Source organism: Esox lucius, chromosome 16, assembly GCF_011004845.1.
Source record: "Esox lucius isolate fEsoLuc1 chromosome 16, fEsoLuc1.pri, whole genome shotgun sequence".
NCBI classification, from domain to species: domain Eukaryota; kingdom Metazoa; phylum Chordata; class Actinopteri; order Esociformes; family Esocidae; genus Esox; species Esox lucius.
Genome location: NC_047584.1, coordinates 17,458,106 through 17,474,041, shown reverse-complemented (window position 1 = coordinate 17,474,041; position 15,936 = coordinate 17,458,106). Strand labels below are relative to the sequence as shown.

The following is a 15,936-nucleotide window of genomic DNA, read 5'->3' as shown; positions in this document are numbered from 1 at the left end:
TGACAGTTCTCTAAGCTTTACCACGGGGCGAAGCGGGCTGACAACCCCCCGCACATTTTTGCCACAGCCGACGCGGCGTACCAGGGCATGGTGACCTTCTGTAAAGACCAGGTACCTGAAGGGTGAAACGCGCAGCGCAGTGTGAAACATATTTAGCGATAAGCTGTATTATCTAAATCCTATGTGACTTTTTATTCAGAGCCTGGTCCAGAGATCTAGTGGTGGGCTTGTTTGAGGCCCAGTGGTCATGGTTGTGTCCTTGTGTCTCAGTGTATTATCATCAGCGGAGAGAGCGGTGCCGGGAAGACCGAGAGCGCCCATCTGATTGTCCAGCATCTCACCTTCCTGGGAAAGGTACTGTCGGTGTGGGATGAAACTGGATTTTGGTACCATAAGGTCCTTTGGTCCCTCTTTGTGCACACTCAGTTTTAACAGCGCAAAGTCGCACACGCACCAAGATATGCATTTTATATTTTTTTTGAGGAAGAAAGTTTTTTATAGACATGCGTTTGCCACACGTTTTCCGTAGCATGCGCTGTCTTCTGTACAGGTCTACGTCGGTGTCTTTGTAATCCATGAACCTCTCTATACCAAACCCTTCCACTGAGCCTTCCATTTCTACCAGCTGTGTACCTTTTCACTGCTCTTTAAGTTGTCAAGCTCATTTCATTATCAAAAGGACAGACTGAGACTGAAAGATTCTGTCCTATACATTGAGTTTGTTTTGTTTCTGGACAGATGTATGCCAAACCAATTGTTGACTGTCATTCCAGGCAAACAATCGGACACTGCGAGAGAAGATTCTCCAGGTGAATCCTCTGGTGGAGGCGTTTGGCAACGCGTGCACGGCAATTAACGACAACTCCAGTCGCTTCGGGAAGTACCTGGAGATGAAGTTTACCCCCACTGGGGCAGTCATGGGAGCCAAGATCTCCGAGTACCTGCTAGAAAAGTCCAGGGTCATCAAACAGGCTACGTAAGAAAGTACCAGAGATATTATTGTTATTATTCAATATGGTCCACTAGGTTTAAATGTCAATTTCTCTTAATGCTCTTAGGGGAGAGAAAAACTTCCACATATTCTACTACATCTACGCTGGTCTGTATCACCAAGAGAAGCTAAAGAATTACAGGTTACCTGACAAGAAGCCCCCCAGGTTAGTGTTTTATTTCTTCACTTGGCTTTAATTACATGACATCTCAACATACAGTTGTGCTCATAAGTTTGCATAGCCTGGCAGAAATTGTTAAATTTTGGCATTGATTTTGAAAATATGACTGATCTTTTTGAAGTGTCTTTTATTCAAGGATAGTGATCATATGAAGCCATTTATTATCACGTAGTTGTTTGGCTCCTTTTTAAATTATAATAATAACAGAAATCACCCAAATGGCCCTAAGCAAAAGTTTACATGCCCCTGAATGTTTGATCTTGTTACAGACACACAAGGTGACACACACAGGTAAAAATTTCAATTTAAGGTGAATTTCCCACACCTTTGGCTTTTTTAATTGCAATTAATGTCTGTGTATAAATAGTCAATGAGTTTGTTAGCTCTCACATGGATGCACTGAGCAGGCTAGATACTGAGCCATGGGGAGCAGAAAAGAACAGTCAAAAGATATACGTAACAAAGTAGTGGAACTTTATAAAGATGGAAAAGGATATGAAAAGATATCCAAAGCCTTGCAAATTCTGGGATATCTTGATACCAAGCCAAGGTCAGGTAGACCAAGAAAGATTTCAGACTAAACTACCAGAAGAATTGTTTGGGTTACAATAAAAAAAAACACAGGTAACATCAGGAGAAATACAGGCTGCTCTGGAAAAGGACGGTGTGGTTGTTTCAAGGAGCACAATACGACAATACTTGAACAAAAATGAGCTGCTTGGTCGAGTTGCCAGAAAGAAGCCTTTACTGCGCCAATGCCACAAAAAAGACTGGTTACAATATGCCAGAAAACACCTTGACATGCCTCACAGCTTCTGGCACACAGTATTTTGGAGTGACAGGACCAAAATAGAGCTTTAGGGTCACAACCATAAGCGCTATGTTTGGAGAGGGGTCAACAAGGCCTACGGTGCAGCATGGAGGCGGCTCACTGATGTTTTGGGGGTGTGTGAGCTCTAAAGACACGGGGAATCTTGTGAAAATGTATGGCAAGATGAATGCAGCATTTAATCAGAAAATACTGGCAGACAGTTTGCATTCTTCTGCACGAAAGCTGCGCATGGGATGCTCTTGAACTTTCCAGCATGACAATGACCCCAAGCACAAGGCCAAGTAGACCCTCCAGTGGTTACAGCAGAAAAATTTGAAGGTTCTTGAGTGGCCATCACAGTCTCCTGATCTTAATATCATCGAGACAATCTGACGACCAAAGACGAATTAGCAGCTATACCACCTGCAAGAATTCGGGGCCTCATAGACAACTATTACAAAGGACTGCATACTGTCATTGATGCTAAAGGGGACAATACACAGTATTAAGAACTAAGGGCATGCCGACTTCTGAACAGGGGTCAGTTCATTTTTTTAATTTTATTCGATGCCATGTTTTGTTTTACGATTGCGCCATTCTGTTATGACCTACAGTTGAATGTGAATCCTATAAGAAATAAAAGAAGTGTTTTGCCTGCTCACTCATGTTTTCTTTACAAATGGTACATATATTAACACTACTCCAAGGGTAAGCAAACCTTTGAGCACAACTGTAATTATTCCCTGTCACTTGTGTAATGTGGAAACCTGGGGGTTTGAATATCTGTCCAGGTACATTGAGAATCAACATGGTAAGGTGATGCAGGACATTACCTCCAGTGAACTGTACAAGGAGCAGTTTAATGCCATTCAGGACTGCTTCCGTATCATTGGCTTCACTGACCAGGTGGGTACAGTTGAAATGTTCATTAATAATAAATAAATAATACATTTGTATATTTTTCTTTTCATTGTAAAGCACATTGAATTGCTTCTATGTATAAATTGTGCTACGTAAATAAACTTGCCTGCTTGCTTGTTAATAGGGGAGATCTGTTTCATTTGGCCTTTCTGCCATTTTCAACCAAACAAATATCAACCAATCTGTATTCAGCACATAAGTATAATGAACAATATAAAAAAAAAAGGTCCCCCAAATAATTAAAATGCAAACAGCAGATAAAGGAACAAAGACACATGTCCAAACAACCCCTCCCCCCCATTGCATCTGATGCTTTCTCTTGCTTTTTTAACAGGAGGTCAATTCAGTGTACAGAATTCTCTGTGCCATATTGAATACAGGAAATATCGAATTCACTGCCATTACCTCCCAGCACCAGACGGATAAAAGTGAAGTGCCCAATGCCGAGGCCTTAGGAAATAGTAAGACATTTAAGTCAGGGTTATTCTCAGATTCCTTTGAGCACCCGTCGGTGCCTTTACACAGTGTGAAAGAAGGCTCGTTTCCTGGGTCCTGATCCACAGCTGCTGCCTTGCTCTGCATCGGCCCCGAGGAGCTCCAGGAGGCGCTGACCTCCCACTGTGTGGTGACCCGGGGAGAGACCATCATCCGGACCAACACTGTGGACAAGGCCACCGACGTCCGGGACGCCATGTCTAAGGCCCTGTACGGACGCCTCTTCAGCTGGATAGTCAACCGCATCAATGCCCTGCTACAGCCAGACCTGAACATCTGGTTAGTCTACAGCTCTTTCTGTTCTTTGGTTGTTGAAATGTGATTAGTGTGTGTGTGTGTGTGTGTGTGGATGTATGAAGCTCTAGTGACCTTTACATCATGGTTAGAGAACCAAACACAGGGAGTAGAATATTAATGCACAACACAAGACAAGAAAGGGAGCAAAATATGTTTAATACATTTTTTATACCGAGTTGCGTGCTGAGAAAATCATATTCGGATGATTAAAAAGACTTCTGAGAGACTGTAAAGAGTTGTTCATTGATCCAAAAGAATTCCTTCATAAATGTGAGCGTGAAGTGTCAGGGAATCATCTGCTGTCTCTGAGCTGCACAGGGCCTGCTCCCACTGCAATCATCGGCACACTCTGTTATTGCCATTAATAACCTGTTAACCGAGACACAGGGTGACCTCTAATGTCTTACTAATGCAAGGGATTATGTCAAATTGCAAACTCGGTTTTAGTAGCACCAGGCTGAAATCTGTCTGTAGATATCATGTGCTGTAAGTTCTGCATTTAGACCTGGGTCCAGCGCAGATCACAGTGAAGTACAGACTGCTTTTTAATTTAATATCGACCTGTTTGTACAACCCCTTGCATAGAATTCACTTTTTGTTATTAGTTTATTGAAGGATCTCTGAACTTTCATCACTTTTGTTGGAAAGTAGATTATTATGATTTCCCCATAATAGGAGAATTGGCCATTCAGACCAAAATATTCTGTATTTGGGTTGAACTTGGTTCATCATTAAATTTTCATTAGTCAATGTGGTTGCTTGGGATTTGCTCACAGTTTCACCACAGAATAACTTTGTTTTTCTGTCCCGTTTTTCCCCTTTGAAGTGTGGCAGAAAGTGGTATGAATGTGGGAATCCTGGACATCTTTGGATTCGAGAACTTCAAGAGGAACTCATTTGAGCAGCTCTGCATCAACATTGCAAATGAACAGATTCAGTTTTACTTCAACCAGCACATTTTTGCTCTTGAACAGGTAAACCTGCCTTAATGGTGGCCCCATGTTGTACAGAGATTTGATGCTTCTCCAACTCCTATAAGTTTAATAACAGTGACAGATTGACACACTGGATTACGCAGAAGCCCTTTTGTTGTGTGCAGCATATAATATTTCCTATTTTTATTCCATGTTGTGTATTAAACATCCTGTTATTATACACAGGCTTGTTCATCAATCACAAACACTCATTCCGTGTAGGCGTCATACATTTTATATAATTATAATAATCATGTACGCCATTTAGTAGTTTTTTTTCCAGTGACGTTAATGTTTACTTCTGCTCCCTTATATGTTAGAAATTCTCTATTCTCTTAATTGATTTAATGAAGCTGTTTACCCTAGAGTGTGGCAGCTCTTCATTTTCACCGACGACGCTGTATAGACATTAATCAAGAGCACTTTCTGCTGTTATGTCCTTTTGTGTTAATGTTTGCTCTCTAGCAAGTCCTCTCAAGGGAATTAGAGCGAGTTGCTATTTGTGAAGTGATGACTTTTTATAGGTAATGAATAGAGATTTTGAAACTGGAAGAATTGGGTTGCCTTTTGAAACAGCGTGGATGTGTCCTTCAGGAAGCATTGTATTATACCAAGGCTTAACTCGACATGCTTAACGCCTGTGCCTTTACCAGGCAACTTTCCTGCCTGATTTGTCGTGTTACATAGTTGCCTTCAATGGAGGGGCAGTGTTTAGCGGAAAATTGGATTTTTATAATGTGAAAATGGCTTGAATCCAGTCATACACAGAAGCTGATTATTCTGAGTTAATGATTTAAACATGAGGACGGTTTAAATCCATTGGTTCCACTTTATTAGTAAAATATATGTTTAAAATAACTTTTTGATCTTAATTAAGCAGATGCAATAATGTGATATGACCAGCTTATTTGCAAATGTAGCTAAATTATGAATTAGTAAGTGGCTCTATTTGTTATTTCAGAACAGTTCTGTATAATTTTCTCAACTGACTTTATTACAAAGTTCAGCAATAGAAAGAGAACTTGAATGTCGCTGCAGCACAGTGTGTTGATTAAGAACTCTGTTTGTTTTGAAACATGCACAAATCCTCTCTAGCCTAGATTGTTTAATTGGGTGGTTTAGTGGAATCATTAGCTGCGGACTGTATTCTGTGTGTTTTAATTAGATGGAGTACCAGAGAGAGGGGGTGGATGCCAGCCTGGTGGAGTACGAGGACAACCGCCCCATCCTGGACATGTTCCTCCAGAAGCCCATGGGCCTGCTCTCTCTGCTAGATGAAGAGAGCCGCTTTCCCCAGGCCACTGACCAGACCTTAGTGGGTAAGACAAGGCCTCAGTGGCAGAGAACATTAAGTCTCTAAGTACAAAAACATCCAGAGTCTTGCGTGAAAGGCCGTAAACCAAATGCTCTGAATGCATATCTGATTAATTAAGCGGTGTATTATTATTATATTGTTAGCTTCGATGTTTTCTCCTCAGATAAATTTGAGGACAATCTGCGCTACAAATACTTCTGGAGACCAAAACGAGTTGAGCTTTGCTTCGGAATTCAGCATTATGCTGGGAAGGTATGAATCAGCCCATTATGTGTGGATCAGATTTATATAAATGAGCCATCTTGTTATGTGTGGATCAGTGTGATTTGTATGGATCAGATTTATATAAACGATTCAGCCCATTATGTGTGGATCAGTGTGATCTGTATTGATCTACTTGTTGTGGATGGATCAGTGTGATCTGTATTGATCTGCATGTTGTGGATGGATCAGTGTGATCTGTATTGATCAGCATGTTGTGGATGGATCAGTGTGATCTGTATTGATCAGCATGTTGTGGATGGATCAGTGTGATCTGTATTGATCAGTTTTATATAAATGAACTAGCATGTCATGTATGGGTCATTACCATACATATGGTTCAGTATGCTATATATTGTAATGTCATGTATGGTTCATTACCATACATATGGTTCAGTATGCTATATATTGTAATGTCATGTATGGGTCATTACCATACATATGGTTCAGTATGCTATATATTGTAATGTCATGTATGGTTCATTACCATACATATGGTTCAGTATGCTATATATTGTAATGTCATGTATGGGTCATTACCATACATATGGTTCAGTATGCTATATATTGTAATGTCATGTATGGGTCATTACCATGCATATGGTTCAGTATGCTATATATTGTATCGTTGGTGTTTTTGTCTTCATGTAAGATCACTGATGGGATAGTTAGTTTTTTCAGATGGGGTTTGAATATTAATTATTGACATGTTGTCTTTCAGGTGCTTTATAGTGTGAATGGTTTTCTGGAGAAGAATCGTGACACTCTCCCTGCAGACGTTGTTGTGGTTTTGAGAACTTCAGAGAACAAGTTGTTACAGCAGCTGTTTTCGAGTCCATTGACCAAAACAGGTAAGTCTGAATACTTTTTATAAAACAGGTAGGTCTGAATGTTTTTGATAAAAACAAAAGGCAGGTCTTAATACTTTTTAAACAGTTAGGTTTTGAATACATTTCTTTAATCAGGTAGGTCTGAATACCTTTCATTAAACAGGTAGATCTGAATACTTCTCATTAAACAGGTAAGTCTGAATACTTTTCATTAACCAGGTAAGTCTGAATACTTTTCATTAACCAGGTAAGTCTGAATACATCTCATTAAACGTGTAGGTCTGAATACTTCTCATTAAACAGGTAGGTCTGAATACTTCTCATTAAACAGGTAGGTCTGAATAATTTCTATAAAATATTCTGTGGATCACCAGTAGTTTGGGTCGGCGGCTCCCATGGAGCATCACAACACTACTGGCCTGTATTCCACACAGGAACTGGGAAATGTTCCTGTTTTTTCAACCAACAGAAGAGTCTTCTTCCTGTTTACTCTGAGGTAGAAACTTATCAGGGGGCCCATGGTGTTATGTGATTGTGTGTTTGTTCGTAGTTGTGCATGCCTCCAGAAACTCTCAGGTAAGGGCTTTTTCTTTTTTAAGACGCCTCTCCCCAGATGTGGCGGCGTCCAGGTCCTCCTCCACTCAAAGCCCTTCTCTCTGCCATGTGATACCGAGTGTGAATAAATCTCCAGTCTCCGTTATCCCCTGAGAGGCTGAGCTCTTCGTGGAGGGCTCTGTTTTTATTTTCACTAAGCTGTCCCTTTTGGTTCCCTGCTGCTTGCTGCTATCTACAGATTGTGCTGCAGCGGGATATTTTTGCGATAAGGTTTCCAAATACTCAGCGGATGAAGAAACTGTATTTAGAGATCATAAAAAAAAGCAACTCCTCTTCCCGTTCCATTCTGTGGAGATAAATGAAGGTGGTAATATCTTCGTCATTAGCCCTGGCTGGGTCCCGTGGACACTCGGCTGAGCCGGCATGCTAATAGATGTGTTCAATTACCAGATGCACCACTTCATACTTCTCTTCAGTTAAGCCATATTATGTGCTTTGCTTCCTTTTGAGCCACCTGTAAATGACTGCTTTCACTTATAGTCGAATTAAGAGCATATATATCAGAGCAGCTCCAATTTACGATAGCTACCTTGGTTTAGCCTCCATTAAAAATCCCTATGCCTGTGTATAGACTTTAATAGAAGGTAGTGCAAGAGGTGAGCCCACAGTCATCCTCCTCTTTGCCTGATTGCAGAGAAATACGCAGGGATGAAAAAATACATTCAGCATAATGAAAATGGGTGGAAAATTCACTGCACTTTGGTACTCAAAGTATTGAGTGACAGCAGAGATATGGTCCACCATTCATGGCTGTAGACATGGTGTCAATTAGGCCTAAAAGCCTCTCTAATTTGATTCAGCTTGTACTAAGCCTTTCTTATCTTCCATCGCAAACACACAAAGGGCCATATTGGCAGCAATGTCATTCGGTCAAGTGCACAAGCAGTAGGTAATAGGTGTCAAGTTGAGGTTTCGGTGATTGACTTCAGTAAAAGTGTTGCATTTCTGTGTAGTTGTCATTTGGCTACTGTTGTTATTTGTGCTGGATGCTTAAGTTTGGAATCTTCCATCACTCTGTCTGTGCGTCTCTCGCCGGTTTGGCAAAGGCCCACAGGGTGTCTTCACTCACTCCTTGTCCTCTGGTAGAGGTCTCGTTTTCTTATGACATTTCATGAAAGTGTAGATGATCGTGTAAGATATCAGCTGTGAGACAATCTACTGCTGCTTATCAAGTGGGGAAAGCTTGAGTTCCCTTTCAACTGAAAAATAGCAGAGGAAAATGATAATTTCTATTCTTCAGGGTAAAATCTGGGGGAATTTAATTTGCATTTTAGTTCATATTATAGATTCAGTGTTATCTGTGAAATTACTGCTATCTGTGGGATCAGATGAGAATCTTTTTAACCGGGTGGTTTATTTTTATGCTGCTGAGCTGTGAATCCCAACCAGATGGCTCTTGTGACCACTAGATGTCAGCCTTGTTGATCATCACGTTGATGTTTGAGATGAAAGGACATTGGTAGGTCCTGGGCAGGGCACCACACATCCAGGCATCGAGATTCATTAGCTGTACTATTCCATGTTATCAATGAATATCACATTATAATCTCGGAGGCAAGATAAGCATTGCAGATAAAACGCACTGTTAGAATTCTTCAAAAGATGTCTCATATTCAAAGTGATTGAGGATACTGTGCACACTGCTTGGAACATCTCAGTATTGCGGGTGGGTAAATATTACTGTATGGGAATGGAACTGTTGAAATGTGTATTGATAACTGAAGTCTGATGTCATGAAAGTCTCTTGGAGAACCCTGAAAGCCCCGGAAAGTGAAAACCTTTCCCTATCTGAATAGCCGGGTCACTTGAGCCTAGTTGAATCTCATCAGGCAGGGTCCTTGAGGCTTGGCAATGTGGTGGTGTTTTGTCAGAGGAAATGGGATGTATTTGCATGAACAAATTCCTCCAAGTCAGGGGCTTTCCCAGATCCCTCAGATCAGTGTTTGAATTGGCTGAGCTGTCTAAGGTCCGCTGGGGCGTGGAAGGCCTGTGGTCAGAGGATTTGTATGTAACCTTAGGGTTGGTGTCAGCAGAGCACATCTGAACACAAGTATGTATGACAGGCCTCAATCTGCCAGAGACTACAGGGGCACAGTGCTCCAGTTCTGTTTCAATACTGCCGTGATCCTCATGTATATAGAGTGTACTGAAGGTGTATTTCTGCTTTCTCACACATTAATATGCATTATGAAACTCCCCGGGCTTTGCATATGTACATATACATAAACCACGTTTTGCCCACGGTGGTGTCCTAGAAATAAAAACACGACGTTGTCAGGATCATTTGTTTGTGTTTTGAGTGATCAGGCGTTTGAATGAATAGGAAAGCACGGCAAGTAAAACGGGGAGTTTGAAATATTTATCTGTATTAACTTAAGCGCTTGGGAAGTAACGTAGGTACAATTTCTAATGCCTGACTTGGAGATTTGTTTTGGATGAGAAGAGTCTCAGTTGTATATCTGGGCGGGGATACAAAAGCCCTATTAACTGTATGTTTATCTATACTTCTGTGGTATTAACCATGTAGGTATTATATATATATAGTCCATATATTTTCCCTGGCAACTCTCTGTCAGTGCAGAGAATATGGTGCTTGTCAATCCTACATGTCTATATAGCTTATTTTAAATAAGCATGTGATTACTTGCTTATTTAACTATAAAGCTTGAATTTATTACGTTTAAAGGGATTTCTATATATACTGATCAGTCATAACATAATGACCACCTGCCTAATATTGTGTAAGTCCCCTTTTGCCGCCAAAACAACTCTGCCCCATTTAGGCATGGACTCCACTAGACAGATGAAGGTGTGCTGTGGTATCTGGCACCGAGATGTTAGCAGCAGATCACAGATGCTCGATTGGATTGAGATTTGGGGAATTTGGAGGCCAAGTCAACACCTTGAACTCGTTGTTGTGTTCCTCAAACCATTCCTGAACCATTTTTGCTTTGTGGCAGGGCACATCATCCTGCTGAAAGAGACCAATGCCGTCAGGGAATACCGTTGCCATGAAAGGGTGCACATGGTCTGCAACAATGCTCAGGTAGGTGGTACATGTCAAATTAACATCCAGAAGAATGGCAGGACCCAAGGTTTCCCAGCAGAACATTGCCCAAAGCATCACACCGCCTCCTCCGGCTTGCCTCCTTCCCATCGTGCATCCTGGTGCTATGTGTGTGTTAACTTTTTCAGCAATTTGAGCTACAGTAGCTCGTTTGTTGGATCGGACCACACGGGCCAGCCTTCTTTCCACATGTGCATCAATGAGCCTTGGCCGCCCATGACCCTGTCGCCGTTTCACCTTTTTTCCTTCCTTGGACCTCTTTTGATTGGTACTGACCACCGCAGACCGGGAACAGTTTTGGAGATGCTCTGACTCAGTCGTCTATCCATCACAATTTGTCCATTGTCAAAGTCGCTCAGATCCTTACGCTTGCTTGTTTTTCCTGCTTCTAACAGATCAACTTTGAGGACAGAATGTTCACCTGCTGTCACCCACTGACAGGTGCCATGATAAGGAGATTACCAGTGTTATTCACTTCACCCGTCAGTGGTCATAATGTTATGGCTGATCGGTGTGTGTATCAGACATGTCTGTGTGCTGGGCTTTAGTGCATGTAGCACTGCATGAAACTCCTAATGGCCCAGGTTTTGCTGCACTTAATTCCACTGTGATGTTTGAAATGTACGAAATGAAAGTTACATATTGGGTCTACATTCTCCCAACTCCAAGGCAGTACTATGTGGCTCTCTTCATGTTTCTCTGGTGAAGAAATGACACCAACCTTCAGCTGTGCAGCGCCATGACACATTGTGCTCTTTGTTCTCCGCTAGCAGTCTGCCTTTCATCTCACTGGGCAACATTCCTCTCTGCTTCAACAGGGTGCCAACCTAGTTCTCCATCTATTTGTCTACACATGCACTCCATGCCGAGAAACTTAAGTAATTATTTCGTGTGATTGATTTATTTATTTTTATCACAGGGGAGAATGTTTTGAGCCAGCACTCAGATGCCCCTAGACTCAGATAGCTGGGACCAGGCAGCACATAAGTCACGTGCTAAAACATTCTTTGATAATGCAACACTGTGTTGTGTCACTAAAAGCCAATTACACCATGCTTTTGATGATTGATCTGCTCTGACAGTAGTGGATGGCATTTAAATCAACAGCCTCTGGACTAGTCTCTGGGCATGAGTGATGCTGGTTATGGGGGGGGGGGGCGGGGGTTATGGCTGCCATAATCTCATTTGCTTGGATGCTGAGTTGAGTTTCCAGATCACATTAATTCAAAAAACGAGAGCGGGATAGAAGGAGTGATATCCACCAAGCCTGTGCAAACTCAGCTCTGCGATACTGCTCTCTTACAACTTTGATTGTCTCCTGTGTAGACGGCTCCATCCACAGCTTCTGAAGTACAAGGCGTACGCTGACACTCATAAAAGAATGTAGGGAGGTGTCATATTGAACGCAGGATTGCTTTTTAATCCTGGGCACATTGACTATTCCCGTCAATAGAAGCCCAATACAACTGCCAGCTTGGGCAAAAAAATAAAAAAAATTCCCCCACAGGAATCTTACTGGGCTTAATTCTCAAAGTGAACACACAGATGCCAGAGAAGGCCTTTTTTCTCTGTCTCCCTCGGTGTATCTGTGCTGGCAGCACATGCCATGAGCAACACGCGTGAAGCAGAAACGCTCAGTGCGATCCCGCTTAAAGACCGAACGGCCTGATGGTAGATGGACCCCCACACAGCATGCCTTCATCCTCTGGTGACTAACCCTCTGGCAAATACACATCGGGTTGTGCAGCGGCGATGACAACTCAATGTCGACAAAGACGTTCAGTAAGAGGATGTTATCTGGTTTTAAAAAGGGGGGATTTAGTGGGAAGGTACCGCTTTAGTCAGAGATGTGAATCACCTGAGAGGTGGGCAAACTTTTTTTGCTGATTGCCCGTGCATGTTTAACAGCATAGGCTTACAGGCTCCACATTTCCATTTGTTTAAAAGTGCAGCGGTGACGCCTTCATATGGGTCATATGACTTCATATGGGTTCAGGACGACTCCTATATATGCTGGTATTCCCAACAGACAGACCACCACTGTTTCATCTCCATCTGCTATTGACTTTATTAGAGTCTTATGATTTAAGGTCATCTCCTACACTGCACGTCTCAGGTGTTAGCATGCTTCTAGAAAGGAAATCGTTGAGTGACAGTTAACCCATGTACTAATCATGTAGTCAGAAGGGGATAGGGAATCACAGAGAATGAATTAATATGGGCTGCCGAGGAGTGTATGTGTATAAAGCAGTGGGAGAGGGTCCATAGCGAGGCTTAGGTACAACTGTCATAGCTTCCCTCATCATAACACAGCCCCTTCATCTTCCCTTGATGGTGTCATGCAAGTGAGAGGCGTGAAAGCACAGTGACACTCCACGGGCCCGTTCGACACACAGCCGCTAATTCATCATGACAAATGTGCTATGATGATCTGGCCCAGCAGCACTAATGGGGAGAGGAGAGAGTGCTCTTCATTTGCAAAAGACCTGACTCCAATTAATCCATCTAGCTTCACTTGGGGCTAATTGGAGCGTATCCCTGCTCGCACACTGGGCTACCAGTTACCTGACACCCTTAGTCTGTGGCCGCCATTTTAGGAGAGCCATCTTTTTTGGGTTGAGCTCTTTGACTCAGACCAGCCCGACCTCTGTCTTGCTTTTCACCGAAGAGCCCCTCTCAGATGTGTGTCCAGTGTTGTGGATGTAGTACATAATTCAGTTTTGTCCGCCAATAAAAGATGATTTCTGACGTTCATTTTCTGAGCCCAGTTTTAGGTTGTTTACAGTGAGGAGTGGAGGATCTCATCGTTTCTGCATTAGTTTGCTTCTGTACATCCTGGTTAATTCCACCTCCTGTTTCTGGAGCCCTGTGTTTCTAAGGTGTGCGTGGCACATCTGTGCAGCTATTGTTTATTCATGGAGTAAACCCTTTGAAATGTGTTAAGATACTTCCCACTCATTATAAAAATCCTGCCACCCATGGATTAGGACTTTGATGTCACCAATCCTGCTTCAAAGGCTTCTTTCAATGCTATTAATCACAGTTTAGCCTCTGAAGATATAGCCAGGGAAAACATTTGGACATCTTGTGCAGAAACTTTGAAATGTTTCAGACTGTCTTGCATATGCTCGGGTTCATATCCCCTCTCGTCTATGCGCGAAGGGGACTGTAGAACGGCTGTTCAGACAGAAAGCTGGACTGCTGATTCCATAAAATCCAGCTCAGACTGGTGAAGTCCTACACTGCCCTATCTGTCTACCTGAAGGATTACCCAACATACTGGTCCACAATGGAACCGGCCCGCTTGCAAACATGCTTGCTGAAAGCAGGAGTTAACTTGATCTCCCCCCAATGGTGACTGTAATACTCCGGTCACAGTAGTTAACTTTTTCTATTGAAAGGATTGCATGAGTGTAAGGATATGATAGGTATATATGCTATTGTGTTGACGTGTTGCCTTGCTGTGTTGGATTAAACAGGTAATCTGGCCACATCCAGGGCGAGAGTCACCGCTGCCTCAAGGTCTCTGCCACCTCAGCTCGGCTCAGGGCGCCACAAGGTGGGTGCTCTCTTCCTTTAACCCTTTACATGTCTCAAAAACATTGTCGGATCCCCAGTTGGGACCGTATCACAGGTTTATTTGCAGTCCACAAGCATTACATCAAAAACAAACTGTAGAAATCAAAGACAACGTAGCCTTTACTTCTGACTGGCGGCGCTCACTGTCTTTGTTGGGGTTCTATTCATCTCACCATCTGCTGTCTGTCTTCAGGATGTCTAGTCTGGTCTTATTGTTCTGATTCAGGCTGTTGGGACTGATGTTGTATTTACTTGAGCTGTTAGTCCATTGCAGCCCGCGAGAACACAAATTATTTCAGTCGTGGCTACATTGAAAAGATCTACCCTCATCTGGGATTCCCGTGATACTATAAAGATGCCTCTTAAAATGGGGCATATCTCAGTTGTCCACTCTGTTAACAGCTGCCAGGAAGAAGGCTTTAAATGCTGACTACTGATACAACTTGCTCTTACAATTCCTATTGTAAAGTAGAACATGTTGAATTGAGGAACGACATGTTAAAGGGTTCTTGTCAGGATGAGGCCGCAGTTAGACCATAAACGGCCTGCCACCTACCCGCAGAAACTAGTATAGATAAGATTACTTTTGTACTTTTTCCTGTGCTTTTGCTGCTGAGTGCTCCATAAAAGTCTGTCAGTGATTTAGAAGAGTTGTGTATTCTGCTTTTTTATTCTCTCACTGACCTGACCTCTTTAGGGGAGAATTCAGTGAGCGCCTGTCCATGATTGTTTTTGTCAGTTGATACAAAATTGGCAGTTATTGAGATCTCACATTAGGATTTTTACTCCTTAAAGATTGTCCGATTCTTTACTTCCTGTCTGTCCTCTTGTCTCTTCCTTCCCTCCCCATGTTTCAACAACACCTTCCTCTATTCAGTCTCCCAAATACCTATTAAAGGTAAGAACAGTCTATGGTTGTTTATTGGTTTTCTACCTCATCGTGTTTTAATGTCTTCTCAAGTGTTCCACCCCACCGTTTCTAATGTTGGGCTGCTGGTAATGTGAAGCCTCCATTTCCCTGTGGTTCCACGTTGTGACATGTGCATGCTCTAGAAAGCATCCAACCATCTAATGAGCTATGCTACTGTACCTGCTTTGTGTGAAGAAGCTACATTATAACCAATCAAACTGAAATACAATGTAAAATGCGTATTAGCATTTGCTCGGCCGCTAGAAAGTTTAACAGTTAATGGATAAGAAGCTTCTAGAAGCTATCATTGAAAAAGAATTGTTAAAATGGCGCAGACTTAGAGAAATTCCTTGTTAAAACACTTGAACTGATGTGTGCCTAGTCGAACTGAAACAGACTGATTGCTGGTACCTCAGTCTGAACGGCGTTCAACATGGTTAACTGTCAAGACATACAATTATTCTGTGAAGTCATTCAGAAATCTTTTGACATACCTTTGCCCCTGTGGTAAGATAAAATCAAGTATTTAGATATACACTTTGCTATGTAGACGTACAATAAAATATTGATTGTGTCATTAATTCTGATGAGGCCTGGAGCTACTAGGGCCATTAGAAAGCTTATATTGTGTCCTTGTTAATCCGTTGTTAGAAGGACTGTCTGGTTTGGAATGGAAAGTCTCATTATAC

General features: G+C 42.2%; 1 protein-coding gene across 4 annotated transcripts in view; it reads left to right on the top strand.

The window, feature by feature from the left end:
- myo3b (myosin IIIB) overlaps positions 1 to 15,936 on the top strand; it is a 69,098-nt gene that overhangs the window by 24,950 nt on the left and 28,212 nt on the right. For 3 of the 4 annotated variants that reach the window (XM_020054520.2, XM_034286983.1, XM_034286984.1), the window contains 13 exons: positions 7 to 111; positions 271 to 354; positions 774 to 976; positions 1,059 to 1,157; positions 2,775 to 2,889; positions 3,239 to 3,365; positions 3,468 to 3,678; positions 4,523 to 4,670; positions 5,836 to 5,989; positions 6,149 to 6,237; positions 6,968 to 7,097; positions 14,238 to 14,317; positions 15,215 to 15,235. In XM_020054520.2, coding sequence (XP_019910079.2) covers positions 7 to 111; positions 271 to 354; positions 774 to 976; positions 1,059 to 1,157; positions 2,775 to 2,889; positions 3,239 to 3,365; positions 3,468 to 3,678; positions 4,523 to 4,670; positions 5,836 to 5,989; positions 6,149 to 6,237; positions 6,968 to 7,097; positions 14,238 to 14,317; positions 15,215 to 15,235 — 1,566 coding nt within the window. The remainder of the gene's footprint in view (positions 1 to 6; positions 112 to 270; positions 355 to 773; positions 977 to 1,058; positions 1,158 to 2,774; positions 2,890 to 3,238; positions 3,366 to 3,467; positions 3,679 to 4,522; positions 4,671 to 5,835; positions 5,990 to 6,148; positions 6,238 to 6,967; positions 7,098 to 14,237; positions 14,318 to 15,214; positions 15,236 to 15,936) is intronic. The other variant, XM_020054522.2, reaches the window with a different exon arrangement.